The sequence below is a fragment of the Brachyistius frenatus genome, unplaced genomic scaffold (assembly GCF_029030835.1).
Source record: "Brachyistius frenatus isolate BFR_SWC_R1_liver_20210118 unplaced genomic scaffold, ASM2903083v1 Contig_7, whole genome shotgun sequence".
Taxonomy (NCBI): Eukaryota; Metazoa; Chordata; class Actinopteri; family Embiotocidae; genus Brachyistius; species Brachyistius frenatus.
In genome coordinates, this window is record NW_027210606.1 from 8,666,354 (window position 1) to 8,683,606 (window position 17,253).

The following is a 17,253-nucleotide window of genomic DNA, read 5'->3' on the forward strand; positions in this document are numbered from 1 at the left end:
TGAGAGAGTGCACGTGTGCCTATAGGACAGGGAGTGAGAGAAGATCAGATAGCTGACATAAAAGACACTGGCGCTAAGAGAGATGGATAGATCAAGGGTGAGCTGGAGCAATATCAAAAGAATGATTTTGAGTTGAAGACCACCACCACAGGCCATGCTGGGGCATGTCAGTTATTACTGTGCCTGCTAATCAACCCACACGTAGCTACCTCTGTACCTTAGGACAATTAAACACGAGCCCGTGACAAATGATTGACAGAAATATCATTATATAATGTGTTATAATGTAAGGAAAAACATAAATACACTATTCAGGGAACCATAAAAAAAAAAAAAAAAATATATATTTTGCTGTCCGTACCTACACACATGCATAGCAAAGTTAAACAACTTCTGAGGCAGAGCAGGCATCAGTGAAAAACACTTCTTAGCATGGAGTTTTTATGCACTTTGTAAACTCTAAAAAGAGAGAGCCTTTGTGGGGGAGATGGTAAATAATGAGAAGGGTGCTTACCTTAAAGTTGGTTTGTCTGTTTGGTGAGGAGTAATGGGCTGTCTGATGAGCCTGTTGTTGCTGAAGTTGTGTTTGTTCCTGCTGTTGCTGTAGCTGGGCCTGGAGTTCTACGATGCGCTGGTCTTTCTGAGCCAGCTGGCTGCCGAGCTCCTGGTGACTCTCACGGAGCTTGGCCTCACTGGACATGAGAGCCTGGTAGCACTGACTCAACTCCTTGTATAGCTGTCAACAAACATAAATCAGAAAGAAAGGTTAGAAAAGCAGGCAAAGGACAGGAAGGGAGGTGAACATGAAAGAGAAGGGTGCAAGCAAGCCAGAGACTGGATATCAAACATGAATGACACAAAAAATTATTAGGTGACACGCAGACGGCGATACGAAATGTTTTAAAGTTTTTTTTCTCCATTAATGGCAAAAACAAACTTAAGGATAATCTACTTATGGAAAACCAGGAAAAAGGAAGGATGGAAAAACAACAAAAATAACACACTACGCACTGTGGCCAGAAAGGTTCCTTAAAAGCCATATTTTATGAATTATACTTGCAACATGTCTCTCGCTACACCCCTCCCTGTGTAGTGCTGTGTATGGCACAGTGGTATCGTCATCAGACAGAGGTGTGGTATGTTGAGAACCCATTCGCAGTAACAGGATACTTTGAGAAAAGTACTCTTCTGGTAATAGTAAAATAATTGTAGGGTACGGCTAGCTTGGAAATAAATCACCACAGCGGGTGAGGCCTGAGCGGAGTGCAACAACATGGTTATGGGAGTGATGAGTTTGAGGTTTGGCATGCGGGTGTGCATGTGTGAGTACCCGCTGATAGGAGGTGGTGTCAGAAGTATGTGCCTCTTCTTGGTTCCTCAGGACTTTCTGTGTGTCGAGGTTGAGTCCTTCCAGTTGCTTGATCAGGTGGCTCTGCTGCTCTGCGTGCTCGGTGCTCTGTCTGTACAGAGCCTGCCCTTCTAAAAAATCACAGCTACACACACACACACACACGGAACATGTCATACAAACTCATACTGTACATAACAATACAGGACACCATATAGATAGATACTGTGAATGTATAGTACTGCAGTTGTTTTTTTTTGTTTTTTTTAAATCATGCTGAAATGACACCCAGATTATTTTATTTAATTCACAGGGGGGGGGTATAAAGACCCTGTGATGATGTTTAAGAAGGACAGGAAATAATTTGGGTCTTATTCTAAAATAACATTAAAAGTTTAAAATCTGTTCAAAAAGTCACAAGTTTGATATGTACGTAATTCCAATTATACAAATTTATATATGGTTATCATTGCCCTAGAGGAAAATTTTATTTTACAGTCAGTACATAATCCACAAATAAACATTCTTAAATAATCATGACAATAACAATTACAAACTTGTACAGAAAATAAAATCAGATTATTAAACTATTGCAATGAATCAAGGACAGTGATACATTTGTAATATTCCTTCTTTTACCAACAATAGATTCATTTATCAACGACACAACATTCATCAGCATCAAAGGTCATTTCTGAAATTTGTTTTGCGTCCTCCCATAGAATTATCACAAAGCAGTCCTCTAATTTATAAGGACATCTTTATTCACCCAGCTAAAACCTTAAGAACAGTCTACAGCCCTGGTGTGACTGACATGTCAGAGCGCCTCTGGCATTAAAATAGAAAAGTAGTTAAAAAAGGTTGAGATTACCACTAAGGCTCCTACAGTTCTCACAGTTTTTATCATATCGACTACAGCTTAGCCAAAGCCTGCCCTGTTTCCCTTTTCTCCTTCTTTTAAAGCACATCCGCTATGCAGGGCTTATCAAGTGGCTTTAGGTGAGCCAGACTGGAAGAAATCTGTGTCACCCCCAAGCCTCACAGCAAAGAGAGCAATATACTAACTCCTGTATGCAGTAACCCATGTAAAGTGAGGTATTCACACATGTGCGCAGGACAGAATCATACTTGCTTTAACTATTTCAATTACCAATACATATCAGCTATGAGGACGTGGTTTTGACAGTAAGAAAGACACTGCTTCAGTGGCTACGGCTCACCGAAGTCGATCCAGTCGCTCCTCTTTCGATGCTACCTCTCTCTCTTTGGTAGAGAGCTGGGCTGCAAGACTGCTGCTGTGGCTCTGCAAGGTAGACAGCTCCTGCCACGCGTTGTGCAGTTCCTCCTCCAGATCCTGGTGTGAAACAGAAATAAGAACGTTAAAGAACTTTTAGAAAAACAAAGACACAATCTGAAATGTGAGATACTTTTCCCAAATAGATTTCTTAAGAAATTGGTATTCTTAGCATTTTTCATTTGTCACCCAGTCTTCAATCCACAGCAGATCAGTGTGGTTTACTTTACATACTCTCCAATGGAAGCAGAAATAGTTCATTCGGATATATATGTTGGACATAGTACATTCCCTTGCTCTTACTGGCTGTCTACACCTCACACGTTTACTGGTAAATTTATCAAACAGTGTCATAACACAAAAAAACTTAGTATCTAAACAACTAACTGCAAAAAAAAAAAAATGTGACAGCAGGGCACAATTAGCTAGCAGATATGCCTGATTCTTAGCATGGAAACTAAGTCCGAGTTTTACGTTATCTCTGGCATAGGATGGCTTGCATTTTAGACTTAGAATAGTCTGTTGCAAGATAGTTTGACAAAATTAAAGGCCGACTTATTCAAAGAGCAAACTGGCTGTAACACTGTAGAAAAATCTAAAATACCTTTGTGAGACTGTAGCTGCTGCTGTTGTGTGCTTTTTGCTATGTGGTAGGTGTAGACAAGGTGTTAGTGACAGCTTTTTCTTAATGAGAAGAAACCAGTAGAGCAGAGTAGATTACATGGCATCAAACACTTGCAGGTCACAACACCTTGGATTAGCCATGTGTTAAGTTAATTAGTCATGAAAAATTAGAAAAAAAGGACATGAAAAAAATGCTACAACCACAGAGTACAGAACACAGCAGCAATCATATTCATTTAGTATATTTATACATCATGGGGTGACTGATTCCTTACATTTGTATTAACTTCAGGGTATTGAGTTTCTTGATATTTTTTTTTCCACTCCTGTTCAGTTTAAAATATAACTATGTGTATCTTATCTATGCATGCAACACTGCATTAAATGATAAATTCCTGGACAAATCTTTGCTATGTCAAACAAATTGGCATCATGTAACCCCCGCGCATCCCATATTCTCCATCTCCATCTTTCAAATCAATGTATGATACAAAAAAATGCAGAACAGGTGGAGTGTCTTAGGGTGTGATGGATGTGCATATACTAGTCGCTGGGCTCCATCCCGTCCAAGTGTAATTACTCGGCAGCCTTAACTTATTCAAGACTTTCTGTCTGACTTCATTTGACTAGGGGAGCAATATGTTTCATAACGATTAGTCTTTAAGGAAGGGGCTGGAATGTGAAGTTTTTCTGCAGTTCTCACATCCTGAGACTCCAGCTTTGGCAGGAAGCTGATTTCTGTAAGGGAATGGCAACCAGCAGCATGTTGAAATGTGAAAATCTTTGACTGTCATTTGATTAGTTGATGTCTATGTCACAGTTTAATCATTGTATTTCTCGTACCCACAGAGGTGAGAAGCATTGATTCAGATTGATGACAGGAGCAATCCTGCTTGCTTGTGGAAGAATGAATGACAGAAAACCCACAGGAGCCACAAACTCTTGAACCTACACAACTTCACCAAAGTTCCTTTAAGTTGTGGTCAGCTCAATTCATTTTTCACCCCAACCCAGGAAGATCTGTCTCCCCTACATTAAACCTGAATTTTCCCTTTCTTTGAATGCAGTCCCTGCATATTCAATTCTGTGCTTTGCTACAGAGATCTTTTTATATTCACAAGCTGACAAGGAAAGGGTGTGAGGGATCAGAGAGTTCAAGGTGTGTGTGTGTGTGTCTGAACAGACTTGTCCCCTTGTTCATACCTTTAATCTGGCCTGGGCAGCATCCCTCTGGTCTTGTTGGCTGTTGGCCTGCCTCTGTTTCTCCTCCAGGTCAGCTCGCAGGGCGGCGCAGCGGGAAGTTAATCCCTCTTTCTCCTCCTCTAGAGCCTGCACCACCTGCCGCTCCTCCTCCTCTTTCCTCCTACACTCTGTCTTCATTTCCTGGATAAGAGAGATGTGTGTGTGTGTGTGTGTGTGTGTGTGTGTGTGTGTGTGTGTGTGTGTGTGTGTGTGTGTGTGTGTGTGTGTGTGTGTGTGTGTGTGTGTGTGTGTGTGTGTGTGTGTGTGTGTGTGTGTGTGTGTGTGTAAGAAAGAGAGTGGGGGGTCAACCGGGCCAAATAAACAACGGTGACGAAAGAAGAGAAAAAGAAAAAGGAGCGATTCAAACTGAGAAAATGAAAAAGAAAGCTGAAGAGAAAAGAGAAGCAACCCATGGGGTTGAGGCTAAAATGAATATGTAAACAGTGGACCGGCTTTTCTGCGGGAGCCCCCTGCATGGGTCGCTGATTGGCCAAGGTCACCTGTGCTGTATGACTGGGCCCACGCGGCCAGATGTTGGTTGGTGCGGCCCGAGCCGTGCTGCAAGAGCTGGGCTCATGTAGGTACAGGGGCCAGTCAGTCAGCTTTAATGACAGGCTCCTAATGAGAATGGTTTTTGCTACAAGCCCCATTAGACTCAACCTAGGGCTCCTTTGATGCTGTCCCCCACGATTTCTCGCCTTGAGACCCCACCAAGACCGTGTAAGGACTATTCCTTTATCAATTAATCATAGCCGTGTCCCATCTAAGCATAATTAGGGAGAAGCCACACTATCACATGCACACTTTTCACTTTCCCCCTCTGAAAGAAGCATTAAGTATTTATCTGCAAGTTAACAACCTGCTTTCCTTTGGCTCCCTCTTTCTATCTCTCTCACACACACACAGACTTCCCAGCTGTTAAGTATTCTCTGTTGTCAGTAGCAAGAAAGAAAGCTAAAAGCAAGAAAAGGGAAGACGGAGCAAGGGTGAAAACGAGAGAAGAAGACGCATAGACACACAGACTGTGTTCAAGGGGGCTGAAAAATCCTCTCTCTTCTAAATGATTCAATTGCTGAGGTTTTAGCCACGGGGCTTTTGTTGTGTTCGGTGACACAGAAAAGACACTTTTTGAGTCTGAGGTCCAGACTGCCACAGAATATTTTTTCCACCAACCTTAAATTCCTGACTCTTATTGACCAGTTGCTCACGCAGAGCTGTCAGCTCCTTCTTCATTAAAGCACTCTCCTCTTCCTCCGTCATCCTCCTCTGTACCAAGTTGTTAATCTCCTGCTGCTGGACTGTCACTTTCTGTGACAGACAGAGAGATATGTGGGGGGGAAGGGGAAGACAGGTTACATTATGCATTTAAGCCATGGAAAACTTCAATCAAAACTAAAATCTGGATAACCCCCTGACTAAGGTCTGAACAACATAAAATCAACCATTTTAAACCTGATTGCCCCAAACTGTAAATAGAAAAAAATATATATATATATATATTTTTACCATGGTGTTTTACCCTGTTGTAACAGAAATTAATTTTATATTCAATTGTTCTGCTAAGTGTTTTCTTGATTAAGCAATCAATCATTGGGTCTATAAAGCACCAGAAAATGCCAATCACAGTTTCCTGGAGGTGACAGTAATGGCATTAAGTGTTTTGTTTTATCCAATTATCAGGCCAAAACCCCAAAGTATTCAGTTTACAGGGAAGATGGGTAAAGCAGCAAATCTTCACATTTCAGAAACAAAAACAATCAAACATTTGGAATTGTATTTTTTAAATTTGACTTCCTTAACGATCCATTATCAAAGCCATAGCCGATTAATTTTCTGTCAACTGATCGAATAATGGACTCATGGTTGGCTGTAAAGAGAAAGCCGCTACACACGTACAACTATGAAGATCTAACTGATCCTCATTTTAAAGTATTTTCAAAAATAAATAGTGACTTACAAAACATAATAAGGCCCCTTGATAACCAATTTAATGATTCTCAAGATTCACCAAACTAGAGGCCAGCAAGAATGGTACAATGATTTAATGACCACCCACTTTTGATGTTGGTATATGTTCACTTCATGTTTTTTGGCAGTCTTTGTGGCCTTAGTGGGAGGAGGCTGGCTTCTTAACACTGCATCAGCTGGGGTTTGGCATTGGCTGGTAATCCACAGCCTTCTGTGGGTACACCCTCCTCTCAAATAACACTGAGCTCTGGGATGCAATTAATTGCCATGTTGAGGGAAATCACTCAGATATATCCAGATAGTGGATTTAGCGTTCCTTGCTACTTCTAGCTTGCCATGCTAAGAACAGAAGGGCTTTAATAGAGATTTATACTGGGGAGCAGAAAATAAATTCAAACATTGATAATAAGATAGGCAAGAACAATTTGAACCCCAGTAGCGCGCAATTGATAGAAGAGAGGGGAAAAAAAGAGTGGTTCTGCCACGTTAAGAGGTCTAGGACAGAAAGACTAGCATTTGAAAACTCCCTGTGCAGTTGAAAATGAAAAGCTAATTATGTTACAAAAGTAGAGAGAAAGAGGTGGAAGGAAAATAGCAGAGAAGACCAGGATGGGAAAAAAAAAAAAAAAGACATCATCAAAGATTAAGATAAATGTGAGATCTTATGTGGACTCAGCGGACCATCATCACTGGACATAGATGCTATTGATTGGTTTATACTTTATATAAAGGTGCATAGATTAAGAGTGATTTATGAATTATCTATAGCTCTTCAAGCAGAAAATAGCAGGAATAGTTTTATTTCACATAAGCCACATTATGACTTTCGCACTCTTGGGCCCTTAACTAAATGTTGGTGAGTTTAAATGTATTATAGGAGCACAGAGGATTTGTTTTCAAGTTTGACACAGTGGAAGAAACAGTAAAGTTGGCATAAACTAATGAAGAATTTGTGGCTAATTAATGCCATCTGCCTGCCATTAATTTAGGCTACTGTTAACAGCTTTATTATTGCAGATGAATTAAGATTTTAGTTTATCCAAGTCTTATTAAAAGCAGACTTCATGGAGATGTAACTGAAAGAGGGCCACAACCATCGAGAGGGCTATGATACAGGACTTTGGAGTCCCTGTGCACTTCTGAGTGAATCCTGTGGGGAAACGGTGAACAGTGTGTTGGCTGCTTGTGCTGTAAAGTGTAAGATCTTGCATTCAAATAAAGTTGACCATAATTAGATATATTGTGGTCCTATAAGCTACTATTACGGCTGCTGAGGAGAGGAATGTCAAAAAACACTGACAAGATGATGACTCCATTACAGCCACTCTCATTAAGAATGAACACAATTCTGGATGAGGGACGCTAATGAAGGAGACTGACAGATGCTCCAGTGAAAGGATGATGATTTGAAGTAAATTACATTAGTGATGTCATTATCATTAGCCATCACACCATCAATAAATATTACTCAAGGGGTGAAGCAAAAAGAAAAGTGTTAGAGAGAGACATAAAGAGCTGAAGGAATACAGTTAAAAATACACAGATTCTGCTTAATGAATATTCTTATGATACTTTTTTTTTTTTAAATTTCCTTTGGCATTTAAATAAAATTGGAAGAACAGAATACTGTGTGTAATAACAAAAAGAAAAGCCAAAAAAGGGACCATGAAAAATATAATACCCCAACAAAAAATGTATTAGTTTAAGTGTAATGTCAAAAAAATAAAAGGTATACTCAAGAAATGTCTGTAGTTAGTTCACTAGTTTATTCTGGAGATGTAGTTTAGAGCATCTGGTAAGGAGAAATGGTCCAGTGGACCTGATCATTGGCCAGATTTGCAGTATATTGCTCTGTTTTTCTTACTTACCGTAATACATGCAAATTGCGGCATTACAAACAATTTCCAGAATTGGTCAAGTAAATATCTGTACCTGTTCCAGCTCTTGTATCTTGTAGTCTTTGGACTGGAGGATCTCCAACACTTTTCTGTCCTTAATCTCTGCTTTGTGCTTCTCACTAGAAGGAAGAGTAAATAAAAAACAACATGCATGTGTCCACAGTCACTTTACAGATGAGTTAGTTCAATTCATAGTCTCACTGATCTGAAAAAAACAAACAAATGTGAAGCCAATAAAAATGCATCCCCAATCCTCAATTTTTGTTTAAATCAAATTGTTTTATAACTTTGAATCATAGATGTAGGCAGACACAAAGAAAAAGACAAGCTGAAATATCAGGAATTTGTATATAAAATATTTTGGTAAGCTTGTTTTGTCCGATATCATATGGCTTCTGTAATTCATCTTCACTTTTAATATAGAGCTAGTCCTTTGTAATTGTCTTGTTAAATGTTGATTTACAACTATCAGCTTCAAAGTGTTTTTTAACCTGCTGCTCTTAGTAAAAAATAAGATTCCTTTGTATCCATTTACATTTCAGCAATCTTATATTTACTCTTTTCATACTTATTGATGCTAAACTTTAAGAGAATGATAAGAAATGTTTTGTTCAATCATTCACTACTAAAGCAGAACTAGTGCAACAACTCTGAACCTTCTCTCAAGCCCACTAGCACCTCTTTTATCATAATGAACTTTTAGGGAGACAACAACAAGGCTGCAATTGGGGACCTGTTTGTTTCAACTGCTTTAGACCACCGGGGACCATCCATTCCCTCCACTCATCACTTCTACACCTCCCATCTTTGAGGCCTTTTCTATCGTCTCTTTGCCTCTTCTGATCAGCCCTCTCCCCTGGTAACCACTGAAATAAGTATCTGGTATCCCTGGAGGGGCTGGAACGCAGGCAGGCCTTGCCGCATCTCCTCGCATATTGGGATGTGTTCACCATGTCCTGAGCAACCAACCAATCACTCTACAAGATCCACACAGGGATGAATGGCGGTTCCCAGTGGGCACCAGTGCTTGACTGGAGTCGACACAATTACCATGTCAATATCCTCCTGCGCATCAGGTGATACAATACACATACTGTACACTCTCTGGGTGCATGTTCCCTCACCAGTCTCAGCGGACCAACATACTTTGATGGGTTTCCTAAGGGGCTATAAGGAACTGAAGAGGGTGTGGAGTAGAAGTGAGAGGCGCAGATACTGAGGAGCTGTGTGCATGCTGCTGTGTTTTACCTCTATTAAGGGTCTACTAACAACTGACAGGCCTTGAAAAGTATGTGATATGCACCAGTGATGGAGAAAATATGACTCTAATCTATCCCCTAAAGTACTGAATAAAGCTTTACATACATTTAATGAAACTTGGAACAAATAGAATACACAAACAGTGTTCAAACTTTAGTGATAAATCAAAGACAATCTAAAGTCAAATACATTTGTTCCTAATAAGGAAGAATATATTTAATTTATCAAAACATGCATCATCAGGAAGAAGCCTGAACCTCTGTCTTTTCCAAAAGTTCCCATGCCACTGTTTTTCATGTAGCTCAGCCATCCCACAAAAGAGGTCATATTCAAGCTCACAATTTATCCGATAAAGACAAGTATTTGGCAGGACTGTTTCAACTGTCCAGCATGTGAGAAGCAGAGGAAGAGCGTTTTCATTAAAAGGGTTTCCATTGTTTGAACTGCTAGACCGGGGATAAGAGGGCTTAAATCAGCATCTGCACCAGATACCGTCGTAACCCCAGTAGAACGGCCAAGGTGCTTTAAAACACCCCTCGAATGACTTTCACACATATTTTTCTTCACTGGTGAGATAAAGGAATGTTCAGCTGCTGAGCTTCTCAGGTAGCAATGTGAAAGATGAATCTACTCACCGCTCAACCACCAGACTGACAGCCTGGGTCAAGTCTGGATTTGCCACTTGCAGGCGTTTCCACAGGGACCACACAAACTCCTTGTCTGCCTGTGAAAATAAAGGATGCAGCAAGTCAACAGCTGTTATTCTCAGCCGCAATGAATCCTGTTTGATGAATTAGATTTTGATGAATCCCGAAAAAGAAAAGCAGCAACACATTACAGCTCTTCTCACTAGAAAAACTAAAAATGAAATAGGATGCTGAGTGACATTAGCATATGACAGTCAATCAATAATTTAAACATCTTGTACAAAATATTTTTTTATGTGGCCTGCCCTCTCTAATCATGAGCCTCTCTTAGTAATCTCCATCACTGAGATGTGACCTTCGACTCAAGGGGAGCAAGCATTGACACTTGTCATTATGCACTATTTATGACTGGGGAGAGCTGGGATCCAAATCAAAACACAGCAGTCGAGCTTGCATTTTCTTTATTAATCAATTGCTCGGCGGATATGTTTTCCACTACAGCTCCAAAGTAACTAGCCCCAAAGAAACTCAAAACTGATGACAGAGAGAGTCATCTTCAGTAGGAAAACCCAGCCATTCCCTGACACATTTCCAATTCAAATTGTCTCACTGCTTTTTCAAACATTTTTAAGCTACATTACATTTAATGAGGGACATCTAAAAACTACATTTTCTGACATTAAAAGACAGAATTATACCAAATCGACTTAATATAAAATTATCTGATAAATTATGTTCACATCATCATAAGATAAAAGTCATCCCTCCCACTGGAATCTACTGGTCTCCAATTAGTACATGAATTTTAACCCCCTTTTCAAAAGTGTCTAATCAATTATTTACTAAAATGGCAGAAGCAGACCTTGATAAGATCATGAGCTGAACATATAAAGTGGGAAGGACCGTAGATCTCTATATGCATCTGTGTGTTGGTGTTGGTGTTTGTGTGTGTGTGTGTGTGTGTGTGTGTGTGTGTGTGTGTGTGTGTGTGTGTGTGTGTGTGTGTGTGTGTGTGTGTGTGTGTGTGTGTGTGTGTGTGTGTGTGTGTGTGTATACAGAGAGGGAGCAGTGTGAAGGGGGATAGAGATCTCACCAAATCAACCCTGGAACGCAGCTAACGATTAAATGAAGCAGCATGGTTTACTTGAAATACGCGGTCTCCATGTGCCTGGCCTTTGGCTGCCATTAGCCATTCCACAGACAAATGTTCAGTCAGGACCCTCATCAAGAGCTCTCCTCTGCCGTATGTGTACTTAAAGATGCATTGAATGTGTGTTTGATGATCGCTGAATTATTCATTTTGAATCCAGACACAGAAACACCATGGGCTAAACATACCAGAGAGAGCCACTGGAATTCAGCACATATTAGTAAAATTAGCATGGTCTAGCAGGAACATTTGCTGGCTGACAGATGAGACTCTTTGTAGTTAATGGCCGTCCTGAAGTACATCATGCCAAAGACTTAAGACATCAGTAGTATTCAAATGCCACTATTTAAATTGTACATTCTACAACTTAAGGTCCTTATTAGACATACAGAATCACTGATGTTCTACTCTAGACGAGACCACCAAGGACGGTCTCCAAGTCAGTTCAATGTAATGCAACAGGAACTGTCAGTCTGAAGTGAACAAAGTATATTGGTAAACTAGCCGCACCATAATCTACTGCATTACAACTGAAAAAAACATCTAAGAAATGGTGTGACTGTTTAAAGTATATCTCATTTGCATGTTAATTGTCAGCAGGACAAAGGCCTTCTCAGTGCTATTAATTAAGAGCAGTGCTATAAATATTAAATGGTACACAGAGTTTATGCTTTGAAAATATCTTCAGCAAAATTCATAGATATTAAATTTGCAATATGAACATTTTCAGGTCACAAAGTGACAAATTTGCAAGCAATTATACAAATGAATGTACTTACCACAACAGTGGGAACAACTTGGCAAACATTTACCTAAATCTTGATCTTTTTTTTATTTACAACTAGTGGTAAATGCATATTTTATAAAGTAAAAAATGAATGACGGCTTAACCTTTGTGTCAATTTGTGACTTTTTTAATTATGTCAATAGCATTTTAGCTGCTACTCATACATACTACTCGTAGTGAATAAGTAGCATTACTTTCCTTTTTTTTATTAATTGAATTACATACAGTTGGTGCATTCATGGGTTTGCGCCTCCATAGATATTTGTAAAGATGTCTGGTCACTCACACAACTCATGGAATGAAACGGAAAACATTTTCTCAGAGTAAAAGTTCATTTCAAAAGTCAGGCAAAAGTTGATACAGAAGATAAAAGAGAGGAACAGGCTCACATGCGGTTACAGCAGTACTACAAATGTTCCAGCCCGATGTTTTTGGTGTTATCTATAAAAACTGAAATGCAACACCTCATCTGCTGAGCCCCACAACTGTCTACCTACTTGTATAGCAAGGTAGTGTGGCTATGCAAAGTGAGAAATGCTGGGATCATTTCACTCATGTTATTAGACACCACCTGGTGGTGAGTATGCAAGGACTGCCTCAATCCCTGACTCACAAAGTGAAGATGAAAGCTTCTCAGATCCGCTCAATAGCATGTTGTGCCTGTGTTTGTATTTATTTAAAGAAAGAGAAAACGTGGGGGTGCTGCACATTATTTAATGTCTTTGCTGAGTATTCAATAGGATGCGGTCGGGGCATTAACATACTTTTGGAACTAACTAACTAAATATGCTTTACACAAATTACTAAAATATGTTCATCTTTAGCTACCTGGAATAGATATGCTTTTCAATTTCAATTGTCATCTGTGAGTGAGTCATAGATTTTAAAACTATAATCCTGAGTTTAGGCCTTTTGAGTAAAAAAGAGAAACAGCTGACTAATGTGCTCTCTAGCATGCATTGTTACCTTCACAGAAATCCTTATTATATACTTAATGGTGTTATATGACAAAGCCGTGTAAACTTCGTATCTCAGGTGAGGTCTTTGAGTAAAAGTGAAAACAATAGCAATAAAGATGTAAACTGGTTTGGAATTCATTAAAGTGAGAAAGTCTAACAGAAACGACAAATGCTGAAAAGTGTACTGCAGAGCTAGAGGTGCTGGCAATTGTAAGTATTAACATGCCCATGACATAAATGATCACTGACATTTTTAAACACGGTCAAGACTAATGTCTTTTGCTCATTGCTCTTTATGTGTGTATGCGCTCAAAGTCTTAGAGAGTCGTAGAGAGCAGAACAATTCTTAACATGACTAAACACTTTATGATTAAACTTGCTGTCATCAATACATTCAGTAAATATCATTGTTTTAGAACATTTGATTGAATGGTGTCAGGTTATGCTGAAGCAGTCCTCAAACCACTTTTGTTTCTTATAAAGCAATACAATCTGCAAATAGCTGATAATGCAATCCAGTATATATGTGCACATGCCTCTGAATACACAATCATACATACCTGGCATTGCAATAACTCATCTGATAAACTCTCCACCTGCTCCTCCAGAACCAGGACACGGGCGCCGTTTTTGGAGCTCATTTTGGGACTTGCAAGAAATCAAAATGAAAATTCAGATAAGTTTGGATGAAAAAAACATGCCTTGACACTTGTGGCAGTAGTTAAAATGATTATACAGATGGAGCACATGACCTGATAGTATTTTGTCAGTGATACCACATTTAACTGGAAAGGAGCTTGACCTTTTGAAAGCAATACCAGCACGGTGTGTTTGTATTTGATGTTGGCAGTGGTGGAAAGTAACAAAGTGCGTTTACTCAAGTACTGGGCTCAGGTATATTTCTGAGACGGGTGATCACCTGACGACCCCCTCCCTCACATGTATCCGCCGTCCCTCTATTTAAAACTGGATATAAAGTTCAAACAAGCTCCACCTGTAGCAGCTACAGCAGTAACACACTACTTACACACTAACACCTCAGTGTTGGTGTCATATATAACAATGAATCGCTCACAGGGACCAAACCAAGACTTTTTACTTTAACAACGTAACTACATTTAACTGGTGACACTTACGTACTTTTACTTAAGTGGGATTTCTCACGCGAGACCTGTGACGGAGGACACCGCCTTGTTGTTTTGGTACTTTTACTCGAGTGCAGGATGTGAGTACTTTTTTTTTTCCACCGCTGGACGTCAGCCGAATTAACGTGTCGTGTCTCTTGCCACAGATTACGTTTACAGGAGGAGACAAGCGAGCTCGCTGGACAGCGTCTCCAGTAAATCAGCGCACAGCCGGTCACGTACCTGTTTAGATAAACTGCTAACCAGGCAGATATCAACACAGCGGCAACGGCGCTAACACAAGACGCTGCTAATGTGGCTAACGAGGCTAGCATCAGCTACTAAACATGTCTATTTTTCCGTTTCTCGTCAGGTGTCGACAGTTTTCCGCGTGAATTTCGGTCCCTCGAACAGCGTCACGGCATTCTTCAAACGGAAAGTGTGTTTATTTCACCATCTACTAAAATGTTTTCGTCACATCTTTTTTGTTTGTTTCTTCTAAAAAGCCTCCAAACACGTTCTCGGTGAGCGACACTGTTCTCGGTAACCACGGCGACGAGTTCTTTCTTTCAAACAAGCCCGCCATTTCCCGTTTCCTCATTTACGTCATCGCCGTCACGCCATTTCGCGACGGTTGTTATTGACGTACGGCAGAAGGACGCGGAGTGTCGGGCCGGTTTTCAAAGATGGGCGTGGGTAAAACAAGACACCTCTTGGTGATTTAAATGGTATTAAGCCAAATGGAATATGGAATAAGATTATGTGTGCATGACTGCTCCTGTGACTAAATAATGAAATTAATTTTTTTTTTTTAAAACACACAAATTAAATCACTGCATTTCATTAAAGACCAGAAGACTGCTGTTACTGTACCCAAACTGGTTGGATTTGCCCTCGTTGTGACTTGCTGAATCAGCTCATGTCTCCTACTGAGCTCTCATCAGAGGCACATTTTAGCTGACTGTAAGCTAAGATCAAGACTCTTAGCAAAGACTACCAAGTCCAGACCACCATGGGTCAAGTTCATTGGTTCTAAATTATATATAACTTTATATGAAAGAATTCCTAATGTGTTAGATGTGGATGAAGAGTTCATTTGCTTTTCCTACCCACATCACGCTTTATTTATTTTATACATATCACAGTAAGACCACTTCTTACTACATCTTATTTACTGTTTATGCTTTCTTTCTTTTTTGTTTTTAATGGTTTTAATCTTTTATATAAATCTGTACTTTTTGCCTTTCTGTTTGAAATTTGTTATACACATAAATGTACTTGCCTGTCACCAACATGTTTATTACTCATTACATTTATCATTATACACACAGCTGGATACAAGTTTTAGGTTTGAAAAGTAAAGTGAAGAAGCTTTCAAAAATAATTCCATGAATAGTTTTTATTTATCAATTAACTTCATTCAAAGTGCAGTGAGGACACACACAGGAAATTTAAATATAGGTGATTGTGACCTTTGCCTTCAAAACAGTACAATTTGTCATTAGTACACTTGCACATCCCAGACATACTCAATGATATGAAGATTAGGACACTCTGTTTCGGGGCATTTTTTTTGCTATAGATAGTCATGACTGTTTTGTAATGTAAATGTCTAAAGTGCTTGAACCTGTTGTACGGTATTACATAATCATGTGAAATGCTGTTGTCCTAACATGCTAAACTGCATTTTGTTGTTCTGGGACACACTATGTACAATGACAATAAAGTTGCATCCTTTTTTAAAGAATGTTTTTCTTTCTTTCTTTTTTTGCTTTTGGCTTATCCCAGCATCCTCTGTTTGAGTGTAGGAAGCACTTAAAAGAAAAAAAAAATGTCTTCTTCAAAGTAATAGTATCAATATCTTTGTTCAGACAATAAATATAAAATAAACCTAAACCTCCTCAATATACAAGAGTGGGAGACCATAGGAATCCCAACCCAAGTCAAGGATCAGCTTCAGACACCACAGCCCATACCTTCAAAACATGATTTAGATTTTGCATTATATATGGTGTATTAGTATTGTATATCATGTTTCTGGGCCAAAATGAGTTAAATTGAGTTCTAACATCGAGTGATCTTCAAATATATGAGGTAAAATGTGACAGAGTGAGGTGCAGATTAAGCCTAACTAATTATCCCATACAATTAGTTGATGATGCGTTCTCTTCATTTTCCACATTTGATAATATATACTGCAGATTTTTTTTTATCTACTCTGATTTCAGTTAAAAGCTGCAACTGTATTTCAAAGGATAATAAAAAAATGTCAAAAACCGTTAATAATAACATTCAAATTAGATTAGATGGATTAAATTCAAGGGATTTTAAACAGTTGTAAGATCGTTGCATGTGCTGGGTAATAAACACAAAGACTGGAAGAGAGAGAAAAACAATAACCACAAAATGCTGCCAAGTTCAAAGTATCCCTTTCCAGCAACAAACAGTGCTTTTCAAAAATATTGGCTAAAAATACAAATACAAGTAACATTATACAATGGCTAAAAGCTAGCAGTGTAATTCAAAATCAATAGGGGAATAACAAATCACCTGAGATATATTAGTGTCAAAATTACACTAATAAAAAATGTCAGAATTTAAAGGGTCGAGAAAGCTGTTGTGTGACTTTTTTGATATTACACACACACACACACACACACACACACACACACACACACACACACACACACACACACACACACACACACACACACACACACACACACACACACACACACACACACACACACAGAATAAAGGTTCCCCTGTGTCTGTAAGCACTGTTTTACAAGGATATAAATTCCTCTTGTTGTTATTTCAAAGCTCAATAACTTCATGCATGACGGTGAAGAGAAATGACATATGATATTGATCTTTATTTGGAAGTTTATGTTTTAAATATTGTTTTTCCTTTAATAGACACACTTACATTTTACTCCTGTTGATATTTAC

General features: G+C 39.1%; 1 protein-coding gene across 1 annotated transcript in view; it reads right to left on the bottom strand.

Moving 5' to 3' along the window:
* Window positions 1-13,818, bottom strand: part of cntln (centlein, centrosomal protein) — an 82,837-nt gene extending 69,019 nt beyond the window's left edge. The window contains exons 1-8 of the mRNA XM_069689426.1: window positions 13,738-13,818; window positions 10,270-10,358; window positions 8,409-8,493; window positions 5,682-5,816; window positions 4,470-4,649; window positions 2,569-2,702; window positions 1,331-1,493; window positions 515-736 (exon numbers count right to left, since the gene is read on the bottom strand). Coding sequence (XP_069545527.1) covers window positions 515-736; window positions 1,331-1,493; window positions 2,569-2,702; window positions 4,470-4,649; window positions 5,682-5,816; window positions 8,409-8,493; window positions 10,270-10,358; window positions 13,738-13,818 — 1,089 coding nt within the window. The remainder of the gene's footprint in view (window positions 1-514; window positions 737-1,330; window positions 1,494-2,568; window positions 2,703-4,469; window positions 4,650-5,681; window positions 5,817-8,408; window positions 8,494-10,269; window positions 10,359-13,737) is intronic.
* Window positions 13,819-17,253: the final 3,435 nt, after the last annotated feature.